We start from the raw sequence: 15,350 nt of genomic DNA, 5'->3' as shown, positions 1-15,350 counted from the left end.
GATTAATCATTCCTTTCCTTATTTTCCTTCGGCTTAGTCCGTTTGTTTATCAGGCTTGAGCCGAGGCTCGAAAAAGCGACCTTCTTGCTGGGAGGTGATCATGCTACCCACTGTGCCACTGTGTCACCCGCAGATCAATCAAATGAACTGAAATAGTTTTTAACTTGCACATACTTTCAAAATAAATCTCAGCCATGCCCTAATGAGGTGGCAGAGAAAACCTTCTGTGTGGATCCATCAGAGATCAAACCTCAGTAAAACACACTCACGGATCTCCACTAATAAAAACAAACACATCTTAAGCGCATTACGATACTTGCTCGTAAACACTCATGTGATCACGGGACAATCTATAAAAGGCATAGTTCACCCAAAATTCTGTTATTGATTCACCCTTCAATTTCAAACTGTTCGGAGTTGCTTTCTATGTTGGCATGTTAAATTATATCAGCATTTTAAAATGCAACTTTTATTGTGTCAGTCACAAAATAGACACAAAAAACCAAATTTTTTTTAATTAAATAATAATTTAATATTAATCTGACCAGTTAAAGGTTAATATTCGATTAACGAGCGACGGTTGTCAGTTAGCAAATTTAACCAAAATAAGCATTCCTTTGCATACAGAGCATCCGGAAAGTATTGATATTGTTGGAAGAAAGAAATTTATTTTTATTACTTTTGTGTTTTTATTTTTATCAGAAAAATGTTTAGACTAACAACATATTAATCAATCTTTTTCTTTTTGTATAATAGCACATGCTGACCTGACAAAACTTCCTCTTTTTTACTGTGCTGCATACTTTTTAGAAGAACTGCTGACAAGTGGAAAAGCAGAATAAGAATAAATTGAGGGTGGTGGCCTTTGTTCCAGAACTACAGTGTAGACATGTCACAAGTTGTCATGATTCTTTTAGAAGTTCTGACATATACTAAAGATGCACGTAATTGTTCAGTTCTGGTATGCAGAGAAAGGTTGGAGAAAGAGGAAGTATGTCTGGGTGTTACAAAGAGCCAAGGGACTGCAGAATGACTGATAAGTGACGTTAAACCAAAACTCCACCTGTTAATATCAGTTGTGTATATATACTGGAGTCAGGAAATGTATGTTAGTTGCGAACCTCTTGAATGTTATTCTTGTATTGCATTGGGGTAAAGTAACCCAGAGCTCTGTCATTGAATTATTCATTTGTATCTAATAAATTACTAATATTTTTGGCATTAAAGAAAACCCTCTCCAGACCGTTTCTTATTGAACATGCATGGAATTGGCTTGATATTCCAACAATAGCGCTTCACTTTTTCCACATTTTGTTATGTTACAGCCTTATTCCAAAATAGATTCAATTAATTTATTTCCTCAACATTCGACACACAATACCCCATAATGACAATGTGAAAAAAGAGAATTTGAAATTGTTGCAAATTTATTAAAAACAAAAAAGCTGAAAACTCACATGTACATCAGTATTCACAGCGTTTGCTCAATACTGTGTTGATGCACCTTTGGCAGCAATGACAAGCTTGGCACACCTGTCTTTGGGAATTTTTGCCCATTCCTCTTTGCAGTACCTCTCAAGCTTTATCAGGTTGGATGGTAAGCAACGATGTACAGCCATTTTCAGATCTCTCCAGAGATGTTCAAGAGGATTTAGGTTTGGGCGTCTCTTAGGTCTTTTAGTTGTTGTGCAGTCACTCCATTGATATTTTTGCTGTGTGCTTAGGGTCATTTTGCTGCTGGAAGATGAACTATCTCCCCAGTCTGAGGTCAAGAGCACTCTGAAGCAGGATTTCATTCAGGATGTCTCTGTACATTGCTGCATTCATCTTTCCCTCTATCCTGACTAGTCTTCCAGTTCCTGCTGCTGAAAAACATCCCCACAGCATGATGCTGCCACCACCATGCTTCACTGTAGGGATGGTATTAGCCTGGTGATGAGGTGATGATGCCTGGTTTTCTCCAAACGCAAAGCCTGGCATTTACTCCAAAGAGTTCAATTTTAGTCTTATCAGAGCAGAGAATTTTGTTTCTAATGTTCTGAGAGTCTTTCAGATGCCTTTTAGCAAATTCCGTCTGGCCACTAATTCAGGCCTGATTGGTGGATTGCTGCACAGATGGTTGTCCTTCTGTAAGGTTCTCCTCTCTCCACAGAAGAACGCTGGAGCTCAGACAGTGACCATCGGGTTATTGATCACCTCCATGACTAAGGCTCTTCTTCCCCGATCACTCAGCTTAGATGGCCAGCCAGCTCTAGGAAGAGTCCTAACCGTTAAATCATCTTCCACTTAAGGATGATGGAGGCCGCTGTGCTCATTGGAACTTTCGGAGCAGCAGAAATGTTTCTGTAACCTTCCCCAGCCTTGTGCCTCGAGACAATCTTTGGTTTGTGTTTTGACATGCACTGTCAACCCTGGGACCTTATGTAGACAGGTGTATGCCTTTTCAAATCATGTCCAATCAACTGAATTGACCACAGGTGAACTCCAATGAAGCTGCTGATCATCTCAAGAATGATCAGTGGAAACGTTCGAGGTTACAGAAGTAACCCTTCGTTCCCCGAGGAGGGGAACGGAAGTGCCATAAGTGGATGAAATCCACGATGGGAGGATTCGGATCAGAAGCCGCTTGTCTGGAGAGTATTGAACGGCCCAATGAATGAAATTAATTGGCAGCCTAAGCTTGCGCAGGTGTGCGGCATCTGCAATTATCTCAGCATATAAGCACACCTGAAGCCAGCAGACGCCATCCTTTTAAGCTGAAGAGACTTTAAAACAGCTAAGGGACAGTCATTATGGCGATGGAGTATGGCACTTCCGTTCCCCTCCTCGGGGAACGAAGGGTTACTTCTGTAACCTCGAACGTTCCCCTTCGGTTGGGGAACTTCAGTGCCATAAGTGGATGAAATCCACGATGGGAGAAGTATGGAAAGCGCCATAATGACTGCACCTTACCAACACCCCCGATGAGGAGATAGTCAAGCAAGCGTGACGCACCCACATCATGGGGGGCACGGTCCTCCAACGTGTCCCTGGCCCTAATTTATCCTTTTTCAACAGAAGTTTTACGGATTTAGATATATTTTTTGGGAAGTCGTGAGCATCTAGATAATTCTAGGAAATACGACAGTACGTTGGGAAGCGTGCAATCCCGATAGGGAGGACGCTGCGGAGGCCATCTGTTACCCAAGGGGGGGATAGATGGCAGAATTTACATATGGACTAGCCCTAAAAAGGGGGAGTGCTCATAGCAAAAGCGTGGTTAGCGGAGAGGGAAGACACGGGTCCGCCCAGGGGGGGGACTTAACCGTGGCGGAATAAGCATATGGGATCGCCTAGTGGGGATCACGCATAGCAGGCACCTATACCCAAAACGCGGGCTGACCAGCGGGCAGACCTACAACGTAGTGGGCCAGCAAGTGACTCCTCCACTGAGTCAGTGCTGGGGGCCACGGAGGAATCTGCAGGGCTCACCTGACGGGGAACTTTACTGACAGATAAAAAGGCGCACGTACCTCCGTGTTAGGGAGAATGGCGCAGCAAGCGTGTTTCAACACCCTACCGAGTTGTCTCCTCAATCACCAAAGGGTTACCTAATACCCTTGAGGAAACCGGCTCCACTCGCAGATTGTAAAACCTTGCAAATGTGTTGGGTGTCGCCCAGCCCGCAGCTCTACAGATGTCTGTTAGAGAGGCGCCGCGTGCACGCGCCCAAGAGGATGCAACGCTCCGAGTGGAGTGTGCACGTACTCCCGGGGGACACGGCTGACCTCGACTCGAATAAGCGAGTGAAATGGCATCCACAATCCAGTGGGATAATCTTTGTTTCGATACGGCACTTCCCTTCTCCCGACCGCCATAACAGACAAAGAGCTGCTCAGATGATCTAAAATTCTGAGTACGGTCCACATAAATGCGCAGAGCGCGAAGTGGACAAAGTAAAGAAAGGGCTGGGTCTGCCTCCTCCGGGGGCAGCGCTTGCAGGTTCACTACCTGATCTCTAAAGGGGGTGGTAGGAACCTTGGGCACATAACCGGGGCGGGGTCTCAGGATGACGTGAGAGTAATCCGGCCCGAATTCCAGGCACGAGTCACTGACCGAAAATGCCTCCAGGTCCCCGACCCTCTTGATGGAGGCCAACGCAACCAGCAGAGCTGTCTTCAGGGACAGAAATCTTAGAGATACTGATTCGAGTGGCTCAAAGGGATCGGATCGCAGACTCGTGAGAACGAGGGCGAGATCCCAAGAGGGCATGAGAGGGGGGCGAGATGGATTAATTCGCCTAGCACCCCTAAGGAACTGGATGACCAGGTTATGCTTTCCCACGGTGCCGCCAGCTACCGCGCTATGATAAGCGGAGATGGCGGCCACGTAAACCTTGAGAGTGGAGGGCGACAGCCTGCTGTCCAACTTCTCTTAAAGGAAAGAGAGCACAACACTAATCTGGCAATTTCGGGAGTCTTCATTCAGTGAATAGACTCCACTTCAGGGCGTAGGCGCGCCTCGTGGAGGGGGCTCTAGCCTGAGTGATGGTATTAACCACCGCAGTCGGTAGGTTACCTAAGTCTTCCTCGCGTCTAGGGACCACACGTGGAGGTTCCAAAGATCGGGGCGAGGGTGCCAGATGGTGCCCTGTCCCTGAGAGAGTAGGTCCACTCTCAAAGGGATCCGCCAGGGGAGGGCCGTCGCGAGGAGTGAGAGCTCTGATATCCAGGTCCAGTTGGGCCAAAGGGGCGCAACTAGCAGAACCTGTTCCTCGTCCTCCCTGACCTTGCACAGAAACTGCGCGAGCAGGCTCACTGGGGGAAACGCATACTTGCGCATGCCCCGAGTCCAGCTGTGGGCCAGTGCATCCGTGCCGAGAGAGCCCTCGGTCAGGGAAAAAAACAACTGGGAACTGGGAAGCAAACAGATCGATCTGGGCCTCCCCGAATCGCGCCCATATCAGCTGAACAGACTCGGGGTGGAGTCTCCATTCTCCAAGGTGTAACAGCTGTCGTGAGAGCGCATCAGCTGCACGATTGAGCGTGCCTGGAACGTGAATGGCGCGCAGCGATTTCAGCCGCGGGTGACACCAGAGGAGCAGACGGCGGGCGAGCTGAGACATGCGGCGAGAGCGCATACCCCCCATGCGATTGATATACGCCGCCGCCGCCATACTGTCCGTCCTGACCAGCACGTGTTGCCGCTCCAGCACCGGTAAAAAGCGGTGGAGAGCGAGGAACACTGCCAACAGCTCTAGGCGATTGATATACCAATGCAGCTGGGCACCCTTCCACAGGCCCGCAGCCGCATGCCCGCAACACACGGCCCCCCAACCCGTGTTGGAAGCGTCTGTTGAAACAACAACATGGCTGGACGCCTGTCCTAGAGGCACACCGGCCCTTGGAACGAGGGGTCGTTCCAAGGGCTGAGGGCGCGGCGACACAGCGCAGTAACCGAGACCCGGTGTGTGCCCGCGTGCCATGCGCGTCTGGGGACCCGATCGTGAAGCCAGTGCTGAAGTGGTCTCATATGGAGCAACCCGAGCGGTGTGACGGCGGCTGCGGATGCCATATGCCCCAGGAGCCTCTGAAAGAACTTCAGTGGGACCACTAGTTTGCTGTCGAGCTCCCTCAGACAGTTCAGCAACAGGCGAGCGTGTTCCTCGGAGAGGTGCGCTACCATGGTGATCGAGTCCAGCTCCATCCCGAGAAAAGAAATCCTCTGCACGGGGGCGAGTTTGCTCTTTTCTCGGTTGACCTGAAGCCCCAGTAGGCGGAGATGCCGAAGCACCTTGTCCCTGTGCATAATCAATTGCTCCCGCGAGTGGGCTAAAATCAGCCAGTCGTCGAGATAATTGAGTATGCGAATGCCCGCGAGCCGAAGGGGCGCTAGGGCACCCTCCGCGAGTTTGGTGAAGACCCGCGGAGACAGAGAGAGCCCGAAGGGGAGGACCTTGTACTGCCACGCTCGACCCTCGAACGCAAACCGCAGAAATTGGCGGTGGCGTGGAAGAATGGAGACATGGAAATACGCGTCCTTCAGGTCTATGGCTGCAAACCAATCCTGAGGACGAACGCATTGGAGAATGCGCCTCTGCGTGAGCATTCTGAACGGCAGCCTGTGCAGACAGCGGTTCAAAACGGATCTAGGATTGCGGATCTAGGATTGGCCGTGACCCACCGCTCTTTTTGGGTACGATGAAGTATGGGCTGTAAAACCCACTCTCCATCTCGGCTGGAGGAACCGGCTCGATTGCACCCTTCGCCAGGAGGGCAGCAATCTCCTCTCGCAAGACAGGGGCGGACAGGGGGTTGACCCTGGAGAAATACACGCCCGTAAACTTGGGGGGCCGTTTCGCGAACTGAATCGCGTAACCGAGTCTGATTGTGCGTATGAGCCTCCGCGAGGGGCTGGCCCGCGCTAACCAGGCAGGCAGAGCCCTCGCTAATGGAGTCATACTACAATCGCTGACGTACCAGCGGTGGGGCAGCGCGGAGTGGGTGTGCTGATCCGGGAAGCACGAGGGTCCCGCGGAAGAGCTGGAGGAGAGCGATTCGCTCTGGCTCCGCACCCTGACTCCGGAGAGGGGGCTGGAGGGCTGAGGGAAGGGAGACCGTCCCCCCAGCGCTCGTGAGCCACTGGCGAAGCACGTAGAGTCTGCGAGCCGGAAGGCAGCGCGTCCCGGACTGGCAGAGTTCGTGCTGTCACATCCGGGGAAGGAAAAAAGTGCTCTTTTACTGATGTTTTGGTGGCACTGAAAAGTACCGTTGTTATCGGGGCCCCGCCCTCCAGCAGGAAAAGAGCAAGTTTCCTCTTCTCTGGATGGCCTGTCTCAGGGACGCTTCACGGTCCGTTTACCGGACTTAACGGCGCCCTGGGCAGGAGGGGCTGCCTGCTTTCGAGGTGTACGCCGCGCCCGCTTGGCCGGAGGCGCAGGCGGGGGCGGGGCAGCACTCGTTGGCAGGCGCCCTCGGCGAGGAACAGTGGAGGTGGATGGCTCGGCGGGCGGAGCGGGCTTACGGCCACGCCAATAGATGACATTGCCCATCGCATCCGACTGCTCTTTCACCGCCTTGAATTCCTGGGTGAATTCACCGACGGTGTCGCCGAACAGGCCAGCCTGGGATATGGGCGAGTCAAGAAAGCGAACTTTATCAACATCGCACATATCGGCCAGGTTTAGCCAGAGGTGGCGTTCCTGAACCACAAGTGTGGACATCGTCCTCCCCAGCGCACACGCGGCGGACTTAGTAGTCCGAAGAGCATAGTCGGTCGTGGTGCGCAGCTCATGTAATAAGCTTGGGTTGGACCCGCCCTCGTGCAGCTCGGCCAGCGCCTGCGCTTGGTAGCGCTGGTAGGTGGCCATCGCGTGCAAAGCAGAAGCAGCCTGGCCCGCAGCCTTATAAGCTCAGGCTCTGAGGGAGGCAGACTACCTACAGGCTTTGGACGGGAGGCGGGGCAAACCCCGCCACGTAGAGGCGCCGCGCGGACAAAGATTGACCGCGATAGCGCGATTCACTGACGGGATCGCCTCATACCCCCTGGCAGCTCCGCCGTCAAGGGCGGTGAGGGCGGAGGCACACGCAGCACGGGCAGAGAAAGGTGCCCTCCAAGACTGCGTGAGCCTACTGTGCACCTCCGGGAAGAAGGGGACGAGAGGCTTCGAAGGCTTCGCCTTCTGGTCCTCTACGTAGCACCCATCTAGTCGGTCCGGCCGCGGAGCTGGGGGATAAACCATCTCCAACCCCACGGCCGAAGCAGCCCGGGAAAGCACGGCTAACATGTCCGCTTCAGGATCCGATTTGACAGCGCTCACCTGCCCGGAGGGGGCGAGCGGGTCCGGATCTTCGTCGGACAGTGAAAGCCCACCCTCCGATGCCGCGGAGGACATCTGATCTCCGGTGTCAGCGAGTGTGAGAGCTACCATCTGGTTAGACGGATCACTCCCACTACCCGAAGCTTGGATGGAGCGCCGTGAGGAGCGAGAGGTCCGCGAGCCCGTGGGCGGCGGATTATCTCCCGCTGAAACCCTCAGATCTGCCCGAGCGCCCGCTGCTTTTTTAGAACAGGAGGCAACTGGGGTGGCTCGCTCTCTTGCGAAAGTTAGCCGCGATCTTAGCTGTGCAACGGTCATGGCATCGCAATGACGACATGAACCGCCCGTGAGCACCGCATTAACATGCTGGACCCCCAAACATGCAATGCAGTGATCGTGTCCATCATCCGGAGCCCGTAAACCCCCGCATCCAGAAACGCACAGTCGGAGCGCCATCCTGAAAAGGACGTGCTGCACGACTGTGTTGCTCTTTTAGGAAAGTTTGCAACAATACGCACCGCTCTGGAGGACCGGACCCAAAGAACCGCAGGCAAGGGAGAAACCAAGCTCGACCGTCTGCCACCGCGAAGACCCACTCTGGACCGGGAGACACACTCGTTCGCTCTGAAGTGCTGATCAGCAAGAGGAACCCTCATCGACTCACTCAGAAAGGATCTGAAGCGAAAAGGATGGCGTGTGCTGGCTTCAGGTGTGCTTATATGCTGAGATAATTGCAGATGCCGCACACCTGCGCAAGCTTAGGCTGCCAATTAATTTCATTCATTGGCCCGTTCAATACTCTCCAGACAAGCGGCTTCTGATCCGAATCCTCCCATCGTGGATTTCATCCACTTATGGCACTGAAGTTCCCCAACCGAAGGGGAACAGAATGTGCCTGAACTCAATTTAGAGCTTCATGACAAAGGCTGTAAATACTTCTGTACATGTGATTTTTCAGCTTTTTTATTTTAAATAAATTTGCAACAATTTTAAAAACTCTTTTTTTCACATGGTCATTATGAGGTATTGTGTGTAGAATGTTGAGGAAATAAATGAATTTAATCCATTTTGGAATAAGGCTGTAACATAAAAAAATGTGGAAAGAGTGAAGTGTTATGAATACTTTCTGGATGCTCTCTCTCTCTCTCTCTCTCTCTCTCTCTCTCTCTCTCTCTCTCTCTCTCTCTCTCTATATAAATATATATATATATATAAACAATAAAGAAGGTGCATTTAAATAATTTAAAAAACGTTTATTAGTAATCATAATCAAACGTTAATAACATTTATTACAGTTGATTATAATAATAATAAAATGGAATGTGAGAATCAGTGTTTACATTTACAGTTACATTTCACTTGTGCGACTGACCATGAATTACAATGTCAATTATTATCAAAATAAAAATGAATAAAAAAAAACATATTGTTGCATTTTTTATATATAAATTGCATATTAATAAATGCATAAAAGTAAATGCATTAGGAAAAAATCTAATAAGCACAACTTATTTCATCACAAATAAATTCATGTAATGAATTCTCAATGTTTTTTTTTTATTAAGTATAATTAAGTATTCATTAGTAAAATAACTTTCTCTACACTCTTATTAAAATCAATCACAGCTGCACTGGATTAAATTAGCAAATTTACCATCATTTACAGAGGATCCTTCACATTTACAGCATCTATTGTTTAGAAATAAGTGTTTATACACAGTTCTGCTTGCTTTATAATGTTATTGATTACATTAGTAGTGGTTTAGTGAAACAGTGATTAGTTGTAGATGTGTAGGAGGAGGATGAGCGCTATAGTCAAACTCAGAGCTAGAAGTGGATGATTGTTGATGGACGGCGTCCCGTCAGTCATGAAACCTTGAGTCCCACACAGAGAACAATCTGAGCCACAGAACGAGCACACTGACATGTCCCGTCTCCTCTCAGACGTGTAGGAGCGCACCGTCCTCCGGCCTGCAGATCACAACACAATAAACAACAACACTGAAATACCTGCAGTGACGGTCATTTCACAAAACAAATGAACAAATGAAATGCATTTATTTTTGAACAATGACTATGACTTTACTTACTTAATTACTTACTTTACTTAATTATTTTACTTAACTAACTTTACATAACTTAATTAGGTTACATGCTTACTTTAATACTTTATTTACTTAACTTTACTCAACTTACTTTTCTTACTTACCTTTACTTAACTTCACTTAATAAACTTATGTGGGGGAAATTCATTTTATTCATCTTATATTCATTTTATATAGTCATTTGTCCTAGTTACAAAGGTCTGATATTTTATTCTTCCATGAATTACCTGTTTAAGTTACACGAAGTGTGACCACTTTAACATCTGTTTATCACCAGACAAGATCTGCATATGTACATGGTGATTTAACAAACTATGTGTTCGGATGGGATGTAAGGCTGAAATGTAGATGGTCAAAAATGAAGTTGAGTGCTGATGTAACTGTGATTCACCCTGTATGTCACTGATGACCTTGTGGGTATTACAAACTAGATAAAAAATAAACACACTGTCACTGTCTTACTCTTTGCAGAAACTGTTGTTGATGTATGATCGTGTGACCGTCTTTGCAAAGAATAAAACTTTAAAAGTCACTTTGGGTAAGAATTTGTCTTCTTGACCACTGAGAGAGCCTCCTTAAAGAAAATTGCTACTATACTTACTTTCCATATTTAACTTTATTTACTTTACTTAATTACTTACTTTATTTACTTAACTTTACTTACTTTGTTTACTTTACTTTACTCAACTTACTTTCGTATACTTAACTTTAAATAATTAACTTACTTTACATAACTTTACTTAATTACTTACTTGATTTAACTTACTTAACTTACTTAAAGATACTTCCTTTATTTACTTATCTTCACTCAACTTACTTTTTTTACTTACCTTTACTTAACTTTACTTAATTAACTTACTTTACTTAGTTAATTAAGTAAATTAAGTAGAGTTAGTAGCACGTTACACTTACTTAACTAGCTTTACTTACTTAACTTGCATTATTTATTTAAATTACTTAACTTACTTTACCTACTCACTTTATTTACTTCACTTACTTTACATACTTGCTTAACAAACCTTAAAATACTTAAATTACTTTACTTAATTTACTTACCTTACTTAATTTATTTTACTTACTTAAGTTACTTTACATAACTTTCCTTACTTAACTTAATTACATTACATACTTTCTTTATCTTATTTTATCTAATTAACTTTCTTTACATACTTAACTTTGCTTACTTAACTTTATTTACTTCACTTACTTAACTTACTTTACATATACTGTAAAAAAATTCAGGGTTCCACATAATTCATTCATGTTGTCCCAACACAAATTGATTGTTAACTTAACACTTTTAACAAATTTATGTGGATTGGACAAAAAAAAGTAATTTGTCCCTATGAAATCTCAAAAACTGTGTTGTTTCAACTCACTTTAAATAAGTAGTTTGAACGAGCAAAAACGTTCAAGTTACAGAAGTAACCCTTCGTTCCCCGAGGAGGGGAACGGAAGTGCTATAAGTGGATTTGATCTTTGTGAAAAGCCACGAAATGGGAGGATTCAGATCAGAAGCCGCTTGTCTGGAGAGTATTGAACGGGCCAATGAATTAAATGAATTGGCAGCGTATGCTTGCGCAGGGGTGCTGCATTGCCAATTATCCCAGCATATAAGCACACCTGGAGCGAGCAAACGCCATCCTTTTAAGCTGAAGAGACTTTCAAACAGCTAAGGGACAGTCATTATGGCGTCGGAGTATAGCACTTCCGTTCCACTCCTCAGGGAACGAAGGGATACTTCTGTAACCTCGAATGTTCCCCTTCGGTTGGGGAACTCCAGTGCTATAAGTGGATTTGATCTTTGTGAAAATCCAAGAAATGGGAGAACTTGACTGCACCTTACCAACGCCCCCGATTTGGGGATAGTCAAGCAAGCGTGATGCACCCACATCATGGGAGGCGCGGTCCTCCAATGTGTCCCTGGCCCTAATTTATCCTACTTCAATAGAAGTCTTACGGATTTAGATATATTTTTTGGGAAGTCGTGAGCATCTAGATAATTCTAGGAAAATACGACAGTACGTTGGGAAGCGTGCAATCCCGATAGGGAGGACGCTGCGGAGGCCATCTGTTACCCAAGGGGGGATAGATGGCAGAATTTACATATGGACTAGCCCTAAAAAGGGGGAGTACGCATAGCAAAAGAGTGGTTAGCGGAGAGGGAAGACACGGGTCCGCCCGGGGGGAAATAAACCGTGGCGGAATAAGCATATGGGATCGCCTAGTGGGGATCACGCATAGCAGGCACCTATACCCAAAACACGGGTACAACGTAGCGGGCCAGCAAGTGACTCCTCCGCTGAGTCAGTGCTGGGGGCCACGGAGGAATCTGCAGGGCTCACCTGACAGGGAACTTTACTGACAGATAAAAAGGCGCACGTATCTCCGTGTTAGGGAAAATGGCGCAGCAAGCGTGTCTCAAAACCCTACCGAGTTGTTTCCTCAATCACCAAAGGGTTACCTAATACCCTTGAGGAAACCGGCTCCACTCTCAGATTTTAAAACCTTGCAAATGTGTTGGGTGTCGCCCAGCACGCAGCTCTACAGATGTCTGTTAGAGAGGCGCCGCGTGCACGCGCACAAGAGGATGCAACGCTCCGAGTGGAGTGTGCATGCACTCCCGGGGGACACGGCTGACCTCGACTCGAATAAACGAGTGAAATGGCATCCACAATCCAGTGGGATAATCTTTGTTTCGATACGGCACTTCCCTGCTGCCGACTGCCATAACAGACAAACAGCTGCTCAGATGGTCTAAAATTCTGAGTACGGTCCACATAAATGCGCAGAGCGCGAACTGGACAAGTAAAGAAAGGGCTGGGTCTGCCTCCTCCGGGGGCAGCGCTTGCAGGTTCACTACCTGATCTCTGAAGGGGGTGGTAGGAACCTTGGGCACATAACCCAGGCGGGGTCTCAGGATGACGTTAGAGTAATCCGGCCCAAATTCCAGGCACGAGTAACTGACCGAAAATGCCTCCAGGTCCTCGAACCTCTTGATGGAGGCCAACGCGACCAGCAGAGCTGTCTTCAGGGACAGAAATCTTAAAGATACTGATTCGAGTGGCTCGAAGGGATCTGCTCGCAAACTCGTGAGAACGAGGGCGAGATCCTAAGAGGGCATGAGAGGGGGCGAGATGGATTAATTCCCCTAGCACCCCTAAGGAACCGGATGATGAGGTTATGCTTTCCCACGGTGCCGCCAGCTACCGCGTTATGATAAGCGGAGATGGCGGCCACTTAAACCTTGAGAGTGGAGGGCGACAGCCTGCTGTCCAACTTCTATGGAAGGAAAGAGAGCACAACACTAATTTGGCAGTTTCGGGAGTCTTCTCTGCGAGAAACGCATCATTCAGTGAATAGACTCCACTTCAGGGCGTAGGCGCGCCTCGTGGAGGGGGCTCTAACCTGAGTGATGGTATTAACCACCGCAGTCGGTAGGTTAGCTAAGTCTTCCTCGCGTCTAAGGACCACACGTGGAGGTTCCAAAGATCGGGGCGAGGGTGCCAGATGGTGCCCTGTCCCTGAGAGAGTAGGTCCTCTCTCAAAGGGATCCGCCAGGGGAGGGCCGTCGCGAGGAGTGAGAGCTCTGATATCCAGGTCCGGTTGGGCAAAAGGGGCGCAACTAGCAGAACCTGTTCCTCGTCCTCCCTGACCTTGCACAGTAACTGCGCGAGCAGGCTCACTGGGGGAAACGCATACTTGCGCATGGCCCGAAGCCAGCTGTGGGCCAGTGCATCCGTGCCGAGAGAGCCCTTGGTCAGGGAAAAAAACAACTGGCAATGAGTTCTCGGGGGAAGCAAACAGATCGATCTGGGCCTCCCCGCATCGGCTGCACGATTGAGCGTGCCTGGAACGTGAATGGCGCACAGCGATTTCAGCCGCGGGTGACTCCAGAGGAGCAGACGGCGGACGAGCTGAGACATGCGGCGAGAGCGCATACGCCCCATGCGGTTGATATACACCGCCGCCGTACTGTCCATCCTGACCAGCACGTGTTGCCGCTCCAGCACCGGTAAAAAGCGGTGGAGAGCGAGGAACACTGCCAACAGCTCTAGGCGATTGATATGCCAATGCAACTGGGCACCCTTCCACAGGCCCGCAGCTGCATGCCAGCGACACACAGCCCCTCAACCTGTGTTGGAAGCATCCGTTGAAACAACAACATGGCTGGACGCCTGTCCTAGAGGCACACCGGCCTGTAGGAACGAGGGGTCGTTCCAAGGGCTAAGGGCGTGGCGACACAGCACAGCAACAGAGACCCAGTGTGTGCCCGCGTGCCATACGCGTCTTGGGACCCGATCGTGAAGCCAGTGCTGCAGTGGTCTCATATGGAGCAATCCGAGCGGCGTGACGGCGGCTGCGGATGCCATATGCCCCAGGAGCCTCTGAAAGAACTTCTAGTTTGCTGTCGAGCTCTCTCAGACAGTTCAGCGACAGGCGAGCGCGTTCCTCGGAGAGGTGCGCTACCATGGTGATCGAGTCCAGCTCCATCCCGAGAAAAGAGATCCTCTGCACGGGGGCGAGTTTGCTCTTTTCTCGGTTGACCTGAAGCCCCAGTAGGCGGAGATGCCGAAGCACCTTGTCCCTGTGCATTATCAATTGCTCCCGCGAGTGGGCTAAAATCAGCCAATCGTCGAGATAATTGAGTATGCGGATGCCCGCGAGCCAAAGGGGCGCTAAGGCACCCTCCACGAGTTTGGTGAAGACCCGCGGAGACAGAGAGAGCCCGAAGGGGAGGACCTTGTAATGCTACGCTCGACCCTCGAACGCAAACCGCAGAAATCGGCGGTGGCGTGGAAGAATGGAGACATGGAAATACGCGTCCTTCAGGTCTATGGCTGCAAACCAATCCTGAGGACGAACGCATTGGAGAATGCGCCTCTGCGTGAGCATTCTGAACGGCAGCTTGTGCAGACAGCGGTTCAAAACGCGCAGATCTAGGATTGGTCGTGACCCACCGCTCTTTTTGGGTACGATGAAGTATGGGCTGTAAAACCCACTCTCCATCTCGGCTTGAGGAACTGGCTCGATTGCACCCTTCGCCAGGAGGGCAGCAATCTCCCCTCACAAGACAGGGGCGGACAGGGGGTTGACCCTGGAAAAATACACGCCCGTAAACTTGGGGGGCCGTTTCGCGAACTGAATCGTGTAACCGAGTCTGATTGTGCGTATGAGCCACCGCGAGGAGCTGGCCTGCGCTAACCAGGCAGGCAGAGCCCTCGTTAATGGGGTCATCGCTACAATCACTGATGTACCAGCGGTGGGGCAGCGCGGAGTGGGTGTGCTGATCAGGGAAGCAAGAGGGTCCCGCGGAAGTGCTGGAGGAGAGCGATTCGCTCTGGCTCCGCACCCTGACTCCGGAGAGGGGGCTGGAGGGCTGAGGAAAGGGAGACCGTCCCCCAGTGCTCGTGAGCCACTGGCAAAGCACGTAGAATCTGCGAGCC

At 49.3% G+C, this 15,350-nt stretch overlaps 1 protein-coding gene across 5 annotated transcripts in view; it reads right to left on the bottom strand.

Annotated features, from left to right (window-relative positions):
* Window positions 1–15,350, bottom strand: part of cd109 (CD109 molecule) — a 153,144-nt gene that overhangs the window by 51,186 nt on the left and 86,608 nt on the right. For 2 of the 5 annotated variants that reach the window (XM_087298642.1, XM_087298644.1), the window contains exon 33: window positions 9,344–9,769. The exons of the other annotated variants lie outside the window; for them this stretch is intronic. In XM_087298642.1, coding sequence (XP_087154768.1) covers window positions 9,576–9,769 — 194 coding nt within the window. In that variant the 3' untranslated portion in view covers window positions 9,344–9,575. Of the gene's footprint in view, window positions 1–9,343; window positions 9,770–15,350 lie in introns of those variants that run through there. 5 annotated transcript variants of the gene reach the window in all.

Source organism: Danio rerio, chromosome 20 (assembly GCF_052040795.2).
Source record: "Danio rerio strain M-AB ecotype USA chromosome 20, GRCz13ab, whole genome shotgun sequence".
Lineage (NCBI taxonomy): Eukaryota > Metazoa > Chordata > Actinopteri > Cypriniformes > Danionidae > Danio > Danio rerio.
The sequence above is the reverse complement of the archived record's forward strand: the minus strand, read 5'-3'. Positions and strand labels throughout refer to the sequence as shown.